This window comes from Saccostrea cucullata, unplaced genomic scaffold (assembly GCF_032062105.1).
Source record: "Saccostrea cucullata isolate Sc308-1 unplaced genomic scaffold, CSIRO_AGI_Scuc_v1 ctg8779, whole genome shotgun sequence".
Lineage (NCBI taxonomy): Eukaryota > Metazoa > Mollusca > Bivalvia > Ostreida > Ostreidae > Saccostrea > Saccostrea cuccullata.
This window is the reverse complement of record NW_026926281.1, coordinates 11,271-27,114: the sequence shown is the minus strand read 5'-3', so window position 1 is coordinate 27,114 and position 15,844 is coordinate 11,271. Positions and strand designations below refer to the sequence as shown.

General features: G+C 32.2%; 2 protein-coding genes across 2 annotated transcripts; one reads left to right on the top strand and one right to left on the bottom strand.

Moving 5' to 3' along the window:
• The first annotated feature begins 127 nt into the window (after positions 1–127).
• LOC134271268 (NF-kappa-B essential modulator-like) lies at positions 128–4,988 on the top strand. Its single transcript, XM_062753499.1, has 6 exons — positions 128–300; positions 1,271–1,411; positions 1,986–2,094; positions 2,482–2,661; positions 3,752–4,096; positions 4,430–4,988. Exons 1-6 carry the CDS (start codon positions 128–130, stop codon positions 4,556–4,558), a joined length of 1,077 nt encoding a protein of 358 aa, XP_062609483.1. The 3' UTR covers positions 4,559–4,988.
• Positions 4,989–7,285: 2,297 nt separating this feature from the next.
• Positions 7,286–10,696, bottom strand: LOC134271269 (mitochondrial inner membrane protease ATP23 homolog). The gene is made up of 6 exons (XM_062753500.1): positions 10,513–10,696; positions 9,177–9,222; positions 8,895–8,976; positions 8,329–8,460; positions 7,998–8,081; positions 7,286–7,522 (listed from the first exon to the last, which is right to left on the bottom strand). Exons 1-6 carry the CDS (start codon positions 10,694–10,696, stop codon positions 7,307–7,309), a joined length of 744 nt encoding a protein of 247 aa, XP_062609484.1. The 3' UTR covers positions 7,286–7,306.
• Positions 10,697–15,844: the final 5,148 nt, after the last annotated feature.

Sequence of the window (15,844 nt, the reverse complement as noted above, 5' to 3'; positions counted from 1 at the left end):
TGCTGTAGTATTATCAGTATGTAAAAGTAAAATTCTGAGACAATTCATACAAAAATTGTAGAATTGAAGTTAAAAATAATTCTTTTTAACTGTGTTCATGTACATGCACTGATATATGCTTTCTGATATGAGTTTGATTAAGAATTCTTATGATTTTTTTGTTGATCAATTCCAGACAAAGGCTTATACAAGTGATGTACAGAGCCTGCGCAGCCAAGTCCTGACCCTGATTACCCAGGTCAATGACTCCCAAAAAAGATTGGAGGATGCTAATGAGGCCCTGGAGAAGAAGAGTAGCAAGTAAGTAGACCTTTCATGACTTCTTAAACAAAAGAGTAGCAATTGAGAGACCTTGCATGACTTTAAAACAGAACTTCTTAAACAAAAGAGTAGCAACTACAATTGTAAGTAGACCTTAGATGACTTCTTAAATTGAAAAAAAAAAACAATTAAGTTAGACCTTAAATTCCTTTAATTTTTATTTAATATGTAACATTTTGAATCATCATTTTGTACATGTATTTTAGCAATAGAAATAAAAGAAAAATCTTTCAAAATTGTAAATGATAAAATAAAATTCCTGGCTGGCAGTGAATTCAGATATGACATTTACTGCTGTCTAGTACATTATTGTATAAACTATGTATACACAATCAATATTAAAACAAATTTGCATTGAAAATAAGGGAAGAAAAATCATTTTAAAACCTATGGACTTTGTCACACTTGAATAAAACAAACAGGAAGCAATCTGTAAAGTCCCATTGTTTTAAATGAAGCTTCCATCTTACAAGGAAGGGGAATAAGGAAGTTGTAAAATATTCCAGAAATAAACCCCAAGCATAAGAATTACTCAGTTACATAAGATATTTTTTTTTTAAAGAAGATTGCTACATACATAAAACACTGTAAAAATTTTAATGCAAAAATAGGCATGCATGTAGTTAATTTTTTTCTATATATAATTTTGAACTGTTAAATAATCTATTCAAACAAAATTTTCCCAAGTTATTTTAAGCATCACAATTTAACTTACTAAATACTTGAATGTTGTATTTTGTCTGCAAACTCTTTTAAGTCATTATAAATGGTAATACCATACAAAGATCTTGTATAACTATAAAGCATTACAAATGTACATCATATTTGATAATCAAAGTAAGTGATATTTTTTCAAGCTGTGAAAATTTACCGTTACTGTATTTTTAATTTCAAGTCTTTTTAGTAGCAGCAAAAATCTGTAGTAACCCCATTTTCTTTTTTGTAACAGATTACAGGAAGTGGAGCACGTACAGGAAGAGTTCCGTCGGCAGCACACTGAGGACGCCGCCCTGGTGGAGACACTGAGACTGTCACTGAAGAGTTACGAGGACGCACTGACGGCCGAGAGAAAGGAGCACCAAAATACCAAGTATGATATATATATTAAACACCAAGTACAATTTATATTAAATTTATAAAAGCGTAAATAAAAAATAAAAGAGAAAAGAGCACCAGAATACCAAGTACGATTTATATAAATACCATGTACGATTTATATAACACCGAAATACCAAGTATGATTTATATAGTACATGTATATATAAAACCATACCAAAAATAACTGTGTAAAAAAAAAAAAAACATTTGCAAGTAGGATATCTTAAAAAAAACAATTGCAATTGAAGTGTGATATATAAAAAGTAATTAAAAGACTTAATTTAATATCAGCTTTAAATAAAAAACAAAATTTGATATCAGTGTAAATAAGAAAAATTGATTGTGATTGGAAAAATATAAACAAGTGTGATGTGAAAGAAAAAGATGTTGCACTCTTAATTTTAAAAATATGAAGTGTGATATTGTAAAAAAAAAATCTCATTGGTCAGGACTAGTTGAGTTTATGAATAACTGCAATGTAACATGTACATGTACATATGTAATTTGAAGCTCTTTTTCATTGTTTGAACATAGATGTAGCTATGATGTTATTTTGGACATTTTAGGAAAACATCAGCTGATCTGAGACAGTCATTTAATCAGGTAGTGTCAGATCACAAGAATTTGTCAGAGAAATACGACAGAATCAAACTGCAGGAACAGACACGACCACAGGTACAGATAACTTTTAATTGACATAAAACTTATAATGATTATCTACATTTACCTAAATTGTGAGAGAAACTTATTTTCCTAAATGCATTGACTCCATAATATTAGATAAAATTATTACATACTACTCACATGAACCATATAAGGGGAATGTAAAGCAAGGTGCAATTTCAACAACTTATGCATAACAATTGGTACCTATTTTTATGGAGAAGTAATTTTAGCTATTTAATAATGCCATGAAAGATAGTTATCATCTCAGATCACACTGAATTGATAGCAGTATTAAATATTATCAATCTCCACACTCTTGATGACAATATCAACATTGAATCCTTGCTAAAAATTCTGCCTACAATCTATGTGTAGCCATTTTAATTTTTTTGCCAGGGTGGATGTACAGAGACAGAAAAGCAGAAGTTACTGGACCAGATCGGTCGTCTTACGGCCCAAGTGTACGCCGGGGAGGAGGCCATTAATTACAGGGAGGAGAAACTCAACAAAGTACAGGAGGAGAATAAAAAGATCACGGAGGAGCTCAATAATGTGGTCCCTGTACTCAAGGCTCAGGTAACTCAACAAGTGGTTCCTGTACTCAAAGCTCAGGTAACACAACAATGTAGTCCCTGTCCTCAAGGCTCAGGTGTGTAACTCAACAATGTGGTCCCTGTCCTCAAGGCTCAGGTAACTCAACAATGTGGTCCCTGTACTCAAGGCTCAGGTAACTCAACAATGTAGTCCCCGTCCTCAAGGCTCAGGTAAAACTCAACAATGTGGTCCCCGTACTCAAAGCTCAGGTGTGTAACTCAACAATGTAGTCCCTGTCCTCAAGGCTCAGGTAACTCAACAATGTGGTCCCCGTACTCAAAGCTCAGGTAACTCAACAATGTAGTCCCTGTCCTCAAGGCTCAGGTGTGTAATTTAACAATGTAGTCCCTGTCGTCAAGGCTCAGGTAACTCAACAATGTAGTCCCTGTCCTCAAGGCTCAGGTGTGTAACTCAACAATGTAGTCCCTGTACTCAAGGCTCAGGTAACTCAACAATGTGGTCCCTGTACTCAAGGCTCAGGTAACTCAACAATGTGGTTCCTGTCCTCAAGGCTCAGGTAACTCAACAATGTAATCCCTGTACTCAAGGCTCAGGTAACTCAACAATGTGGTCCCTGTACTCAGGGTTGAGGTAACTCAACAATGTGGTCCCTGTACTCAAGGCTCAGGTGCAGGTATAAACACAACAATGTGGTCCCAGTACTCATGGCTCAGGTAACTCAACAATGTGGTGCCTGTGTTCAAAGATCGTAACTACATGTAAGTCATTTGTCCCAGTACTTAAGCTCAGGTCCTGTACTTATTTTTAGGTGTGTTATTCTGTAAAATAGCCCCTGTAATCATAGCTGCAGAACTGTAGCTCTCCAAAAAGATATATATTGATAGACCGGCTCAGATGTATAACTCAACAATGTTTTCTATTACCCGCACCAGAGCTCAAAACTGATACCCAAGCATGATGTACTGAAACGGTTTACAATGTACATGTAGCTACATCTAAATGTAGCTTTCGTTAAAGGTTAAAGCTCAGTTAAGTATTAATATAGGTGTAAAACCTTCTTAATAAGAGACCTTCTAAATATTTGACTTAACCTGATGAATTTCTATTTTAGGCTGAGGTTTGGAAGTCAGATTTTGATGCTGAGAGAGACGCAAGGGAACGCCTTCATGCAGAAAAAACTCAACTGGAAAATGATTTCAAACAGCTCCAGCTACGCAACCAGCAGCTATTGGACGAAATGGAGAATTTTTCTAAACGACAGTTCCAGGAGATGCAGCAGCGGCACTCCAGCCAGAATTATCAGCACAACCTCCAACAACACCTGAGGGTGGGGCATCAGAACCACGGGAGTCCATACCAGATTCCCCAGTACCCTCCTCAGGGGTACCCCACCCAGGCCCCGGGGGCGGGGGCAATGTACAACGATGGCAGATCACCTCCCTCTGTTCCAAGTCAGGTAAAATATAAAGTGAAGAACTTGCTTGGAAATAAAATAAAATACCAAAAGATTCTAAGGAGCAGCTAATAGATACACTGTAATTTTTTTTTCTTTGTCGAAAAGGAAGAGGAATAACATCTTAATCGAAGAATGTTATTAATTGGAAAAAATTCACATTCAGAAAGCAATTTATTTTCTTAATTTCTTAATTTAAAGGTGCTCAAATACCAGGTAGTTTAATACATATTGTGTGTACATATACCTAATGAAACCTAGCTTTATTTTCTGATATCCTAATGATTTTTTTTTAACTATGAAGATTCCCATTTCCTTAGTTTGATCTATTTTTAGATTCATGGTGATTCCCAGGAAGGAGAGGAGCCCCATCAGTTTGAATGTCCAAAGTGTAACCAGACCTGTCCTGACATGGACACTCTACAGATACATGTACTGGACTGTATTGACCAGGACAACCCTTGACGTGTAAAAGATCAGAACATGTACTTTCATTTACTTGAGTGACTCACAGCAAAACTTATTTTGAATTGTATTGATCAGCACAGCCAATAATATTGCTAAGTTTTATTGTGAAATTTTTAATTAGATCAATCATGAGAAAACTCAAATTCAACATTTCTGTACAAGGAATGTTATTCTTTTAATATGTGATTTTTTTTAATTTCTTCATTGAAATCATCTTTAAAAAAAAATATGACATCATATCTGATACACACTGATAAAACTGATTCTTGAGAGAAAGAGAATGCGTTAACAAATCATAATCACTCTTAAAGTTTACATGAAAGTTTACTATGTAGAAATATTAACACTTACTTAAGCTTTCCAACTTTTAGATATGTGATAAATGAGAAACAAGAAGTAAGATACATTATATTATGATTTGTTAATGTGATTTTTTGCATATTATTTTTATCCATTTATGTTAATTTAAAAAATTTTTTGAATTATTTTCAAAAGTTTACTTTCAAACTGATTAATAGTAAAGTTTGAATATAAGTCATAGAAAATAATTATTCAATGCCAATGGTGATCTTACATAAAAATATATTTATCTTGTTAATTTTAATTGTTTTCCTTTATATTCAATTAAAGCTATATGTGGCAAATCTGTCCTAAAAAAATTAATTCGAGATTGTGTTTAGATATACATGATATATGTTACATGTATTGTATATTTACGTTCAACTGAAAATTTTTGCTGATACATGTATTGAATCAAAATACATGCATCCTCATGTTTTTTTTTTAAGTTAAATTAACTTTAAACCTTAAACTTAAAAAAAAATATGCCACATATGGCTTTAAATGATGAAATTAAGATTGTGCTACTTTATTTCCAAGAATGCAATATAAGAACTTCCAGATGTAACATGTGTAATGGGTATTGAAAAAAATACTGTATGACGACTATGTTATCTATGTTTGCAAATTTTCTGTCATTGATTTAGTCAGTGCACAATGCTATAAAAGAAAATTTTAAAGATGATACATGTACCTGAATATGTAAAGTTTTTTAAAGAATGGAATCATGATTTCTTTCTTAAACATGTCTGCTTGTACAGACTGTACATGTTAAATAGCTGTGATTGATGTATGTCTGGTATGAACCATGTTACTGTTACAGTATAACAAAACAGGCTGAATTACGGAATTACATGTTGCTCCTGAGTCTCCTCAGATGTGATTGGTCAGATGAACAGTCTACTCAGATGTGATTGGTCAGATGAACCTCAGCCAAGATTGAATTGGAGGAGCAGTTTCTGATATTTTTTTTGAAAATGAAAAATGGACATTACACACTACAAACATTTATAAAGAATGTATTTTCATAATTCATGTAATTTTTTTCTTACATATGCAAAAAAAAATGTTATTTAATTAATTTAAATTTTTTTTATTAGAATGGTAATTTTTCCATGTTGTGTCCAAAATTTATATGGAAACTGTGATATGTTTGATAATGATTACTGTATGTTTTGTATACGTGTGTATGTGTCTTCACTTGGAGAGAGAATAAAATTATTAATACTAACTATACTCTTGATGCATTTCTGAAAGACCTTACATTGATCAGTTCAAAATTTGATAAATTGACTTACTGATACATGTATATTTCACAATACTTTCACATTAATTTATAATTTTGGATTGTATTTTTTTCATTAAAACTTAAACATGTATATGCTATTAAAATAAAGTTTGAGAGAATGCAGGGGATCCATCCCTTCAAAAAATCCAATTTCAAATTTTTCTGACAAGGAAAAAATAACCTAACCTAGACACTTTTTTCAAATGTGAAAAGTCTATTTCGTTGTGGGGGAAGGGGGGATTGATTGATTGATTGTATACTGTTTAACGTCCCTCTCCAGAATATTTCACTGATTTGGAGACATCACCATTGCCGGTGAAGGGCTGCAAATTTAGGCCTATGCTCGGCACTTACGGCCTTTGAGCACGGAGGGATCTTTATCGTGCCACACCTGCTGTGACACGGGGCCTCGGTTTATACGGTCTCATCCGAAGGACCGCCCCATTTAGTCGCCTTTCATGACAAGCAAAGGGGTGCTGGGGTGGGAAGGGGGGATGTTAGCTGCTTACTAGTACTTAAGTCTACTAAAACTTCACATCTTTAACTTTTCATATGTACCCACTTAAACACTGGACCAGGTTTCCAGGTGAGGGGAGGGGATCAAAGGCCGTTTTAGTTGGATTAATTTATACATTTAAAAACTCTAAAAAATTTCAGGAATAGGGGAGGGGAGGACCTGATCCCGCCCTTTCTAGGTGTTTTGACCAGTACTATCATATTAACAATACTGTAAGGTATACCATATACTGCATTGCCGAAAGAGAAATATATTGGTTGGCTTCAGAATTGATTTCAAAGCTAAGTTTAATGATGGATGCTCTTATGATTGTCTCTTCATCTTTTGTACTGCTACAATTTATTAGAATTTCTCTGTTTCTAACTTTAATTACTAGTAAACACTTCACTCATTGACAGTTTATTAATATGGGAAAGGGAGACAAAATCTAGCTGTTAATCATTCACATTAGATAAAAATAGATTTGCATAATAATGAACTGCTCATGAATTTAAGCAAATCTTAGAACCCATAGTTAGTCTGAATCTCAACATAAACTCTGCTATTTTATAGTAGATAAAGTTATAAACATGTAGTAGAATTGACCATTTCAATTAATTTATTAGAAGAATCTAAATTTAGGTAATCTATTGTCCTCTTGGTTTTTCATCCTGAGATATTTGTCATAGGAGCCTGCATCAGAGAGTTTATGAGAATCGAATGGTGTGACGTCATTATAACATTTGTCAAACACTCTGTCTATCACTTGTCTCCCCTTCTCTTCTGTGATATTCCGTGTTGTCATGATGGACTGTAATGCATGCTTCCTCACACACTCCTGTCAAATGTATAAAATAATTCTAGAAATCTCAAAGGTTACATGTAGTTTTTATCATGAATAAACGTTTTTCATCAATTTCCTTAAAATTCTAAGTGAAACGTAGAATCCCCCATAATTGTCTTCCTATCCAGTGGTTGTGTTATATAATTTGAACAAACTGAACATACCCCCCCCCTTTTTTTAAAAAGAATTTTGAATCCTTGGAAGGGGAATGGTCAAACCAAAACATTTGAACAGGTCTTAACCCCATTATTCAAAGATATGGTTAAATTAATATTGGCTTGTTCATAAGGAAACCAAAAGTATCTGAAGAAGTCAAACAGGTGATAAGTTTATAATTAGCATTTTGACAACAAATTAAAAGGCATTTCAGCTATTAACTAGAAATAGTTCCCTTGCTTTTCAATACATTTACAACCACAATAAGACAAAAAACAGTATCAGTTCTGTTTGACAACACTTCTAATGGTACCTTGTGTTTGTTCCTGATGTCAAAACCTGTATTGTTCAGGAGGCTACTTATGATTCCACAGTCTGCAAAAGCTGCAGCACGAATCTGTACAGCAACAAAAAAGAATCAAAGAGTCACAGAACTGCATTTCATATTTCATATTCATTCTGAAATATATCTTTTTTATTTATCTATCAATGCTTTGGTATTATTTCGTCTATTCAAAATTAAAATTATATTTATGACTGTGTAGTTGACATATGGTTTAAATATATTTTGCTTGTATAATTTGACCAAGATCAATGAATATGACAGTAATACTAAGTCATTTAGAATGTGAGTAGGGACTTACCTCTGTACAGGCTAGGTGTTCAATGTTGGTGAAGTCAACTTTAGCTCGACAATCATCAAAGGCGTGTGTCATTTCATGGAACAACAGTTTACAAGTGGCAGAGGGAGGGATGTTAGTGTGACAAAGTACAATCTATTAATGACAAAAAATAAATAAATATTATCAAACATATACTACACTGTATTTACTTTTATATTATGCATGTTTTGGAGATAAAAAAACATAAGTTTTATTCATAAAAAAAACATTTTCATATGTTAAAAATGTGGACCAGAAATGATCAACAGGCAACTGCTGAAATTTTTTTTACGTCTACACATAATGATGTATATTGATGCAAAAGTTTATTTCTGTACTACAATATGATACACCCCCCCCCAAACACACACAAACTTTCATGAAAGTGAATGAACATTCAATCTCATTCATCTGAAAATCTGTCTGTATGTCACAAAAACTATAACCTTGTTCATAATATTTGAATGAAAAGAGAAACATGTACGGTAGGACTTTCAAATTTCTTCTTCAGTTTAAATTATTTGGATCACATCAACCTTTTTTCTTACTTGGTTTGTGTTTGGGTCATATCCACCGCTGACTTTTTTCTCACATTTCTCCACAGATATGTTTCTTCTCAAGTTAAAGGCACTGGAAAAAAAGAAATCAAGCTATTTCAATCTAAAATTAATGAGCAGGTGTATTTTTAACTCCATGTAATGTTATATGAATTGTTCCTTATCAAGGTCACCAATGTTACCATTTATGGAAAATCTGAATCATGTTAATTCTGAAAATCATGCAGCTGAATTTCAAACAGACAGTTTATTTCTTACTCATTTATCACTTACCATCCATGCTCCCTCAGAGCTTCTCTTAATATCCGCAGTTCTGGGCCTACAAAGAAACAAATAAGTGTGATTGCATAAACTTATACTGTACAATTATATACAATAAAGGATTTTAAGAAATTGACACAGTTCACAATATCATTAAGCATTTTACAAGACCATTAAAGGATCTCGTTGAATTTTAAAACTTTTTAAAAAAAAAATGTTCAAATGATACATTGATTGATTGTATGTTGTTTAATGTCCCTCTCAATAATTTTTCACTTTAACATAAGGAGACAACAACAGGTCCATTACAATCTCTTGAATTAGCTATATAGGCTAGCTTTAAATAGCTATATAGCTTTATTAAGCTATTCAGAATAGCTTAATATAGCTATTTTACTACACTTTTTTATTAAAGTTGTAATTTTTAAAGTATGTACAAAAAAGTGCACCTTGGTGCAGTGATGATAAACAACTTTGAACTTTCCTTAAAATAATGCATGTAAAAATCACTCATCAAATTACACTTTGTACTCAAAGTTCTACAAGTTTTGGGGCTGTTTAAAGCAATTTAGACAGTTACTTCTTCAATGATATTATAATGGAGACCAATTGTGGCCAACAGGAATTCAGGTAACAGTTCAACACAATGAGAAGCAATCTTACTTATCCATGCCCCAAGGCACCCAAAGTAGTGGACACCAGTTAATCTAACAATAGAAATTCTTTTTTTTTGCTTAAAAGTATTCAAAAGCTGCAATGTCATAAATATGTTTGATTTTGGTTGTTGTTTTGATAGCCCATTATAAGTGCGCCATAATACGTAAAACTTTTTTGTTAATTTCTAGCAAAAAACATTGTTGTAAAAATGTATATAAATAGCTAAATACAGCAATTTTGAATAGCTTAATAAAGCTATATAGCTATTTAAAGCTATATAGCTAAATCAAGAGATTATACTGGACCTGAGGCTGAACAACAAAAAAGTTTTAAAAAAATAAATATTTAAGCTTATTAAAATTTCAGAGCTTCAGTAGTTTGTCACACAGGTAAACTTGAGTACAATGATTTAAAGAAAGATACAATTTCATACATATGCTGAATCAGAATCATCTATGGCTCAATTACATCAGAGACGTTCTGACAACAATGTCACTGCAGTTCGAATTTACTCGTCATATGCATAGTAACAAAAATATGTGGGTTTTGCAGACATTTCTTTTAAAAGTTACACGAATTTTTTTATTGTTATTCATAATTTCATATATATGAATCTATCCTTTAAAATAACTGATATGTCAATCACATTTATTTAATTTCAGTAATTCTTCGAGGAAATTCGGGAACTTACAGTGTGTAAAACATTTCACTATCTTCTTTTCTATTACAGATACGGATCTTCTATTTAACATGGAATACTCTTTATAAAGTTCTGGATTTTTTCGCTCTGGGTACAGTGGATAACCGTAGTCTTCTTCAAATGATTCTCGTAGTTTTTCATTTTTCGTCGATTTTCCATCGGACTCGTCCTTCATGTTTTTAAAATAAGTTTCAATTGTCAGCTCGTTCTTGAAGATGTCGGATCTTTATATTTATTCTCTCTCGTCTTTTTCTTTGGTTTAATAGAAAAACAAATATTTTTAAATGGAATGTTGGATGCCTCAATGAACGATTCACTGTAGAGTTATTTTTATGCCGTTGTCACATTTATTGCATGTACGTATTTTTGTGTTTCCTCCTCGATCAAGCCAAAAAAAAAAAAACGGACATGTAATGTAGCCTAGTATAAAAAGAAATGCTCTTTAATAAATGTTCTTTTTAATTATCAGGGGCGTATAATTTCAAACATCTTTTGCATTATAAAATTAAAAACCAAAATGGGTTATTTACGACAATGTCTTCTTATCACATGTTTTATTTTGGGGGATCTGAGGGCGAATGAAGAGCGGGGGCGGGGGGGGGGGGGTATTGGGGAATTTCTGTTCGGTTCTATGGGTGCTCTTCAAATAAAATACGATCCGCACTTCTCTCCCAGGTCTCTTAGATTTAACTGCTTTTTGTAAATAATTTATCTTCCTTATCTTATGTGACATTCGCACTGGCTATTACAGACCTGCAGGCCTACACTTTTCGTTTCAAGTGTGTAATTTCAGAAAAAAATTGGCGGAATTTCAGAGGGAAAAGCGTTATCAATCATGGTTTCCTAATTTGTTGTTTTACTATTATACTTTTTTTCTTTCAAACCAACCGAAATGTACATTACAAAACAAACCTAACATAGACTTTTCTTTTTCGAATCATCTATTGGCAAAAAAGTGTTGTAAAATACCAGTATCCTAAATTTAACTCAGATCAACCGCACACCCTTAATAATTAACGCATTTGGTCAATCTGTATCAAATCAAATAATGGAAGGCTTGCGTTTGCATGTTTATACAAATTGTACATAATAACATTTTTTTTCTTTTTAACACTCATATTTCTTTATCTTATTCATAGCAATGTTAAAACAATGTGAAAATGAACAAAACTGAGCATAGAAATGAGTGTACTTATTGCAATATCATTTAATAGTTAACGTAAGCAGTACTTCTCGTTTTCTTCGTCGCCCGCGTGGCACAGTGGTTAGAGCGTCTGCTCTAAAGTCGCGAAGTAAAGAGTCAATCCCGAATCTTCGCCATACCGATTTACATATAACTATTAGGTATATAACGTTAGTTATCAAACTGATCCTCTTTTAATTACTTAAACTAAAACATTACATTTCATTTCAGCAGGTCGTACTTTGACTCTTAAATTTAGACGTTAATAATGAATTTAAACCAAAATATCAAAAGCGTAAAATTAATATCAGTGGCGTAATAGCGTAATTTCGTGGTAAAAAGCGGAAAAATTACGCCAAAAGCGGAAGGGTAGGCAGGTCTGCTATTACTGTTTGGAATTTAAAAAAATATATATTTTTATTAATTCGTAATACTTTATAAATTTGTCATGAAACTATTCATAAAAATAAACAGCAGTCAAAAAAAGGGGTCGAGTCGGGATCAACACTGAAATTCTACCCGCGACCGAGATTGCTTTCTATGGGTATGTCTTATCTTACAGTATATTTTACATCTTTAACCACGAAGCAAAATTTAAAATATTTATATTTTTATTGAACTTAAATTATCATTAAAGTAAAGTAGCGGTTAGCTGCAGAATTGTAGCTCTCCGAATTTTTTTTTTTGACTGACTGGTCTGCAGCTAAGTAGCGGTGTGCTTCCTTAAATTCTGATTTTTTTTTATTTCGAACACCAAATCCACAATAATCATTTCGCATAATGTGATATTAAATGCATAATTATCATAAAAGTCGCCCACAGTGCATCGCGGGGTTGCACATAAATGATTGCTATCCGCCAAAGTAGTTTGCAATGTTAATTGTTTTACATATAAACACAACAAAACAAGGCTAGGAAAACGCTCAAAACCTGGTGATACGGTAAAACACGGTCGCTGTTACTTGTCATAGAGTCATGCATCAAAATTGTCATTTTCTGGCCCCCGGGCGATTATTGCGGTCTTACTATGCAAAAGATAAGTAAAAGCTAGCACTGTTGTTTTTGAGGATCTGTGACAGGAGAAAGAATAGTGTGTGAATTCTATCGGGAAGTTATCTGTGAATTCTTTTTTTCTATATTTTCGTCTGGATTTTCTTTTAATTTTTGGATTAATCGATTGTAGATGTGATTTTCTTAATCTATTGACGTTATATAGTCCAATTCACAGAAGAACTTTAAAGAACTACCGAAATATTTGGTTTGTAAGTATACCTTATAAAATATAGTCACAAAATACATGTATGAACTAAGTACTATCTCTGTATAGACCAATTTCTTACTGTACTAGAGGATCAGCATCTTGAAAGTAAACTGTATATATCTTTATAAAATTTTATAGACATTGCCAAGATTCATAAACTTTGTAATCTAGCTTTTTCGAGGGAGAAAACGCTAGCTGGAAATTTTAAGAAGACATCTTCTGGTCATTTTTTAAAAAAAGGGTAAATAACTGATATTCCAACAGAACTCCTTGTCGAACGCCAAATGACGCAGAAAAATAGAGTAAAAAATATTGTTGTTTAGTCACTTAACATTCAGAAATAAACATGAATGTATTTATATTTTGGTTAATAAAAGCGATTTCAAATAAAATTATATTATTTATTATACCGAAAACACGAAATTTGGATGTCTCATTAAGTACCATTTAAATAAGTGAATTCAAATTTTATTGACGAAATGTGTATAATGACATTCGATAATTAAGAAAAGCTCTCACGACTTCCTCCTGTGACGTGACACAATAATGTAATCATTAGACTGTCTCTTCAGCGCCAGAGGTAACGCCAACTATCATAAATACACATTTTTCTCATTTCAAGATGGCCGAGAATATATGTTATTACCAGGTAATAATATTGTCTGTTATATTGCAAAGAAGGTGTTATTTTGTCTAAGGACTATATTGTAAGTTCTCATAAAACATAAGACGTAGGTGCGGATCCAAAGAAGGCATTGCCAAATATGTTCCACTTACGATTTTCCCACTGGCCCAGAAGTATTACATGTATTTTTTTCCTTTTGTTTTTTTTTTAAAGGATATAAGTAAAAAGGACAATGAAATGACTTGGGACCTATCTAATGTTCTCAGCCCTTCACTCTAAAAAAAGTTTTACTTGTTGTTTTTAAAATAAGATATTAGATTAAGAAAAACTAGTAATTATTAGTAATCCATTTAGTCAGAATAGCAAGTAAATGACTATCATGGTTAGTAATTGTAAACATAATTAGTAATAAGGATGAATTCATTTACTTATAAAATGATTTACTAAGTATCAATAGAATTACTTAAATTATAGGAATTGTAATACTTAAAGTTAGTAAATGAACTACTCATTTTTGTTAAATTATTATTACTTAATTTAGAGATAATATGCTTTCTATTTACTAAATTTTATGAATTATTACTAAGTAAATGTAATTCTGAAATTAATTAAAATCTAGAATATTATTACTCAAAAGAATACTAAGTAAATGAAATACTTATCATATTTACTAAAATCGACATTATTTACTAGAAACAATGCTAGGTACCGACCCGCTGACATGTGAATACTACTCACAGATTTCTTTATCAGAGTTCCCTAATTGGGCCCTCTGAATAGTTTAATAGAAGAAATCTACTCATGATGGAAACAATTATACTTTCTATTTCTTTTGCCAATTTCTTTGTAATTGTTTTATTATATATAACAATAAAACATTTGATTCCAACTTCGAAAGCCTTAAAAATTGAATAAGTTGTATCTTTTTAAGGACCATTTTAAAAATGGTTAAACATTTCAAGTACTTAATATCGCATTTTTATTAGTGTGACTTTTTTTTCACATGAAGGAATATTTAGAAGAAAGATAACTCCTCCTCACAGACAATTAGTGATTAGACTACCATATTTAAGTAATTACTGATCTGAATTCTCCTAGATTTAGTAAATAAATTTTTGTTTTAAGTAAATCAATTAAATACAATTCAAACAAGATGTGTTTGTGAAACACCTATGCCCCTGTATGGCAACATTTCAAAGGTTAAACTTTTCTTATATACAAATTTAAATTATTGGGATTTCTTGATATCTCCAAGGTCAAAAGGTCAAGGTTATTGGTATCTAATGAAAGGTCTTGCCAAAAAAAAAAAATACATATGTGAAATATGGAAACACTTGCCTTATCCCTTCAGAAGTTATGGTCAAGGTTACCAATTTTGAAATGTAGGTCAAACGCCAAGGTCAAGGACAAAGGGACAGATTTGGTGGTACCCAAAGAAAGGTCTTGTCACAAGGATGAACTATGTAAAGTATGAATGCACTAACCCTAATCCTTTTAAAGTTACAGTCAAGGTTTGCTTTTTAAAAGTGGGTCAAACTCCAAGGTCAAGGTCAAAGGGTCAAAGTTCTTGGTATCCTATGAATGGTCTTCTCAAAATGATTACATATATGTAAGTATGAAAGCACTATTCCTTACCGTTCAAACGTTATGGCCAAGGTTAAAGTTTTTTTCACAAGGATGGAAATCTCCAAGGTCAAGGTCAAAATTTCATAGTTGTTGGTATTCAATAAAAGTTCTTTCAACAAAAAATATATATGTGAAGTATACATGTCCTGGTATTTACTGTTCAAAAGATTTGGATAAAGAATAAGTTTGGATTTTTTGTGTATAAGTGAGTCAAACTTCAAGGTCAAGGTCAAATTTGGTGATACTCAAAGAAAGGTCTTGTCACAAGGAATACACGTGTGAAATATGAAAGTCATAGCTCCGCTAAATCAAAAGTTATGGGCAAGGTTAAAGTTTCTGTGGATAAACAGACAAACAGAGAGACAGCTAGACAGACAGCTAGACAGACAGACGGACACGACAAAAACTTTATACGCCCGAAACTTCGTTTACGGGGGCATTAAAATATTAATTATATAGTAAATAGTGGTAAAATGTAAGTAAAGACCAAGTAATGTTATTACTTATATACACAAATTTAAGTAAATATAAATTACTAAGTAAAACTTTTTAGTGTGTAAGTAAAACAATTCTTTAAAATACAAAAATCAAGTAAAACATTTGAATCTAGTAACTGACATATATTTCA